Source organism: Cryptotermes secundus, unplaced genomic scaffold (genome assembly GCF_002891405.2).
Source record: "Cryptotermes secundus unplaced genomic scaffold, Csec_1.0 scaffold165, whole genome shotgun sequence".
In the NCBI taxonomy this organism is placed as follows: Eukaryota; Metazoa; Arthropoda; class Insecta; order Blattodea; family Kalotermitidae; genus Cryptotermes; species Cryptotermes secundus.
Window position 1 is genome coordinate 1,420,280 of NW_019737087.1, and position 6,000 is coordinate 1,426,279.

The 6,000-nt window shown below is 37.6% G+C and overlaps 1 protein-coding gene across 1 annotated transcript in view; it reads left to right on the top strand.

Annotated features, from left to right (window-relative positions):
- Positions 1-3,183: 3,183 nt before the first annotated feature.
- The window catches only part of LOC111870048 (lamin Dm0), a 34,103-nt gene continuing 31,286 nt past the window's right edge, over positions 3,184-6,000 (top strand). Inside the window, exon 1 of the mRNA XM_023862006.2 lies at positions 3,184-3,720. Coding sequence (XP_023717774.1) covers positions 3,302-3,720 — 419 coding nt within the window. The 5' untranslated portion in view covers positions 3,184-3,301. The remainder of the gene's footprint in view (positions 3,721-6,000) is intronic.

Below are 6,000 nucleotides of genomic sequence, written 5' to 3' on the forward strand. Positions count from 1 at the left end.
TATCAAACATTGTACTATTTACAGTCATTTCTTTATGTAAAGATTAATTTGCCTCGCACATCATTGGCTATACCAAATTAACTTATGACTTAGAAGTTAAATTTGAGAATGATTATAATTTAAGAAAACAGACGAATAGGAAGGAAATTTTCAATTCATTTTCTGTTACTACACGACCTTATTTCACCTGTTGAATTTCTGAATAATTGATGACAGAGATGGGGTTGCGCAGTCGCAGAAAGTAGATGTGTCGATGTGGTAGATGTCGAGTCAGAGATTGTATTTTTACCACTGCGTCTAGACTGGCTTTGGGGTCTATCCATTTACCTACGAAACGATAATTAGGTTGGCATTTTTCTTCAGGAATAAATCGGCCAGTAAGTGAAGCTGACCACTCAGTTATATTAATTAGCGCCATTAACAATGCGTTAAGCCTTACCTCCATTTCCAAAAACGTCCACATTTGATGCTTAATTAAACAAATGGACGTGAAGCAGGTGACACAGGGTAGCAAATAAATCTAAATCTAAAACAAGATGATGAAAGAGAAGCTGAAAAGAGGATTCTAGAATTCGGTGCAGATACCGAGATATCTATTGTCACGTGTATCCAGGGCAGCGTGACTAATATGTGTAGGTTCTATATTTCAAGACTAGATTTATTGGACATCTCTATTACAGTTAATGTTGATTATAACAGTTCACACATTGGACTCCTTCTGGATAATGAATCCTTCTTAACTGCTGATGTGATTCTATTATGCAAAAAAAAAAAAAAAGAACTGTACCTAATTCATGATTCTCACTCCCTTTTCAATAGAAAAATATATATTCGCTTGAAGGTTCATTGCCACCTCTGTCCCATCTGACCTGTACTCCCACTAAATCTAATTTATATTTTGATATTCATTTGGCAACTGTCGAGAGAGAACCTGACCTATGCAGACTTCTCATATTCCACATAATAAATTCATGTCCATTTTCCTTGGCTTAGGTCGTTTATCCAAAGAATCCGTCCCAAAGTCCGAGGCGCTTTATGACATTTCGTAACCGGCATATTTCTAACTGTATACATCATCATCATCATCATCAGTAATCTGTCAGACGACAGGTCCACAGTCTCTTCCAAAACAATTCCTCCACTTAATGCGATCTAGAACTTTCTCCTTCAAATGACAGTATCCTCTTCTGTCCCCAAGGTCATCCAGCATCTTCTTACGTCGTCTTCCTCGTCTTCTTGTCATTTCTATCCGCCCCTCTATCTTTCCTTCAATAACTTCTTTTAGAAGGCAGTTTCTGCATAAAACATAGATTCAGTTTTATAATGCTATGGCAGTATCTATGGATTCTAAATCTGGAATATAACAAAAAAAAACACAAAAATCAGGAAGCAGAAATGGAAACTGCATAAATAAAATTTTTGACTGACGAAACTGGATTTAAGCCTACTAAAATTCGGAAGGAACTAAATATTTTAAATCGGAATAATAAAGTTCTAAAATCCAGATCACAGTTGAGACGTCACATTCTACGACTGGAGGACAGACGAATTCGTACGAGAATTTTAACATACATCCCAAAAAGAAGATGAAACATAGCACGTCGCTACTTAAAATGGAGGGACTGACGTAACAGATCAAGCATATCATACTTTTTGAAGAGCATAACCAAAAACAAAAGTGCCAGATGGTCTGACGTTCGAGAGCAGAACGGGCAAGGAAGCTACCATACGACCATACATCTCCAAACACAGTAATGACGACCATCACGACGACAGTTACATTCCTTCCCATTACTGTAGATGCAAGTAGTTCTCGGAATCGTCACAATGGCAGCAGTTGTAACTCGTTCTTGTAGTTCCATCTCTTATGCTGTTATAGAACAACATTGGCGGTTTAATTCCAGGAACTTCCTCAACTTTTTCTTTGTCACGGATCAGGCAATCTGGCCTGTTCAGTTTTCAAGGCTGTAATTCAACTTTGGCATTGCTATCACTTTTTAATGAAAGTTTAGTCGTGTACTTCTCAATGAGCTTAGTCTTGGATATCGTATTGTTTCTCACATGCTCTGGAATTGATCAAATATTATGTTCACACCTTCGTTTCTGCAGTAGCATATTCTGTTGTCGAAGTTATCAAATAATTCTTCTACATAATTTGGAATAATATTAGTTATTACATGAGTGTGAAATCTCGATTTATATGAATATGAACACATGACGTATCATTTCGAAGAAATACAATCCTTTGTGTTCTAGCTGTGTAAGCTCTTATCATCCGTCCCATCTTTTCGCCTTAACGAAATAATTCGTGGTCTTTAGAAATATAGTGTCGACGTTCAGTCTTAAAAACTCGGACTTCGCATAGAATGAAGTGTTGTCGGTATCTACAAAATGTACTATTCTTTCGAATATTCTAATAGAAAGAGACGCTATAGTTTTCGAGTAAAAGACTATATATTCTTATTAAAAACAATAATGGGTGTACGATGATTATTTTTTTTTTTTTNAATTTTGCAGTTTAGCAAAAATTCTAGGTTGTAAATTTCTTTGTTGTTGATTTGTGGTTCCAGGTCAACAAAGAAGAGAGGCAATGGTTCATTGCTAACTCTATGCTTTACATTTATCATGTTCCTTACTTTATGCCCTTTCTTGTTTAGTTCTTCTGTTATGTCGGGTATTGGTATAGAGTGATGCAGATCGCGTATTACTATTCTGTACGCTCTTTCCTGTTTCAGTTGGTACGTGTGATGTATGATATTTTCCTTCCTAACATGTTGGATTAGTTTTCTGTACGTTTCTGGCACATTTGGCATGATTTTTATTGTATTATTGGGCAGCGCTTTTGCTGTATAGGTTTCATTTTCGGTGACCTTGGCAAGGTTATTTAGCATTGCTTTAAAGTCATTCACCCCGTAAATGTAGATAGGTGGTGGTTTGGGTTCTCTTTTGGGATTGGCAGGATTCTCTGAGATTGGTGGTTGCCTATATTGGTTGTTATCAGGGGGTAGTTTACTAAGCGAGTCAAATCTGTTAGTAGTTTGGATTTGCTCTGCTATTTGGGCAGGTGTTTGGAATTTCATGCCCTTCCTCTTATCAATAACTTTCTGTGACATGACCTAAATTTAAACAGACTGAATTCCGAACGCATCCAAGTGGGCGTGTGGATGACGTCATAGATCACGTGGTATCAACCGTAATCCCACCAACCGAGTAATATTGGCTTGGGTCGACATTGTTCGATGTTACTGGTGTGAAGTGTGTTACGTTAGGCTTTGGTGCGTCTTTGCTTGAAAGGTACAAAATGGCAACGAAAAGTAGTAAAAAAACAACTGTAAGTATGTCTTCAACGACAACTTCCTCAGGACGTGATACACACACGCCACAACCAAGTACATCAACGCCGCCAGGTAGGCCAGGCAGCCCATTGAGTCCAACCCGGTACAGCCGGCTCCAGGAGAAGGCAGATCTTCAAAATTTGAATGATCGTTTAGCATGTTACATAGATCGGGTGAGGCATTTAGAAGCAGAAAATAGCAGACTTACACGTGAAGTTCAAACGACGCAAGAAACAGTTACGCGTGAGGTGACAAGTATAAAGTCTATGTATGAGAATGAGTTGGCTGATGCCCGGAAGTTACTTGATGAAACAGCACGGGAAAGAGCCAAGCTGGAGATTGATGCGAAACGATTATGGGAAGAAAATGAAGACTTGAAGTTCAGGTGAGGTTTGTAATATAAGAATGTTTGAAATGGATCAGAACAGATCGTTAGTAATGTTTAAGAGTACACAGATAATAGTGTATGCCCCATGTTATAGAATTAATGTAGTTTGATCATAGAATGATTCATAATTCGATTATTCGATTATCCCCTTTATACTTCTTAAGGCCTCCATACCTTTTAATGTAGCAAGTAATTGCCTACAAAGTAGGTGATTGGTATTGTCGATCTCGCTTTCGGCTTTTTAAAGCGAGGTATAAACTGAACTTTCAGTAATATAAAATTACCGAATTCATGTGTACACGTTTTTTGTTAACACATGAAACTGTTTTAGACTGCTTTTCTTGGCCGTTGCAAGGCAGTAGCTCAGTAAACATGACTGTTAAATACAATGTTGTGTGTCCAATCTGTGTCATCTCAAGTACTCATTGTGTAGTTAGGGAAAGGGGATCATCTTAAAACTGCGGAGCATGCAAAACAAGGTTAAGGCGCACCAGTCTGTGATTTGCACACAGCTTTCAGGCTTCTGTGTGTACATAATCTTATAACAAAATTGTGCAGGCAACAAGCAGAAGTCATACAAATCCATGAGAATGAACATATTTGTGGTATAATACAAGGTGAAGCCAAACTTAGAAAATATAGGAGGCTTAAACTTGGCAGTGGTCAAACTTATGACTAAGTTGTGCTTGTAACGTGAGATAGGCATGATCCGCTCTGAAGCCTCTACTGATAGAGGACTATTGTGTAGTGAAAAAGGAACAATTTTCAATAACATGTTATTGTTCAAAATGTACACTTGATAAAAGGCCAAGCATATTCATAAGAGACAAACCCATCTTGTCAGAGAGGATATTACATAAGGACTTACCTCAGGAGTTCAGTTTAAAAAAATGTGCTCATTGTTCTCAAGGGTCTTGATGCCAAGACAAGCTGATTTTCAGTAAACCACCAGTCATAAAGTAACTCTGACTTGAAAGGTGATAACTTTTTTCATTTATACTTTATTTTCCTTCATAGGGACATTCAAGAATATTTTAAATGTTATGACACTGCATCAGTTAAGTGCTTTCAGACATGAATATGAATTGTAGGGACATAGCTGGATGGTCGTGTAGAGAACGAGCGAGTACACTTTTGAACATTTGAGATTTCAGTATTGAATTTCTCTCAGGGCTGTTGTTTGTTATTTGGGTAATTCTTAATGGCTTTGATTTTTTGGTGTTTTGACTTTTATACTTCCATTGCTTCTGTCATCACTACAGATGCTCTGTTTGCAGTCAGACTTTTTAATTTATTGACCCCCATGTTGACATATACATATGGGGTTATGTTTGTTTGTGGTCGCTGGCCTTCTGCACAGATTGTTTCTGTTTCTACTTATGTAAGGTGGTTTTTCACTGAATTATAAAGATGCTTTGGGTGAAATATGTAGCTATATTGTTTTTTCAAGTTTTGCTGCCAGTAATATTTTTTTTTATTGCTAGAGGGGTGGGACTAAGTCCCTTGTACTGCAGCCATTTCTGGCTTATTGTACCAGACCCAAATGATAGGGAGGGTGATTGTGGAGCAATTTGTGGAATGAAGATTGGCAGGGGAAACCAAAGTACTCTGAGGAAACCTGCCCCAGCGCCACTTTGTCCACCACAAATCCCACTTGACCAGACCCAGGATCGAATCCGGGCCGCCACGGTGGGAAGCCAGCGACTAACCGCTTGAGCTATGGTGCGACCCTGCCAGTAATATTAAGTTTCAAACAAAAATTGTGAGCCCATCTTCATATTTAATACTGTATCGGAATGTGTCTCAAACATTTTCCTAAGTGAATTTATAATAGTTTACAATTCAGCCTTGCAAAGAAACATTGAGGTGTACATCATTTTAGTTTGTTTAGATAATAACCACCATTTTTATTATATGGAATAAAGCAGGAGTAGGCTCTGTAGACATTACTTATTTTTCTTTGTTGAAACTGAGTTAAGAAATAACTTAGATTATGTAGCAACAGACAGTAAATTATCAGGTCATCATGGTGGATAACTGATGGAAAGAGGAGAGGTTATGGATTGTTTTCAAGTAAGAGGCCATCATTAACTTGGGGCAACTGAAACAGGGAAATGGGGGTAGTGTATCCCATCTGACATAACTAGGATCCTCTCAAGTATTTTACATGAGACATGCATGACTCCAGTCATTTTTATTGAACATTATGTTGTGATCCATCATGAAAACAAGGTGATGTAAGTGTTATATTATATTATATATATATATATATATATA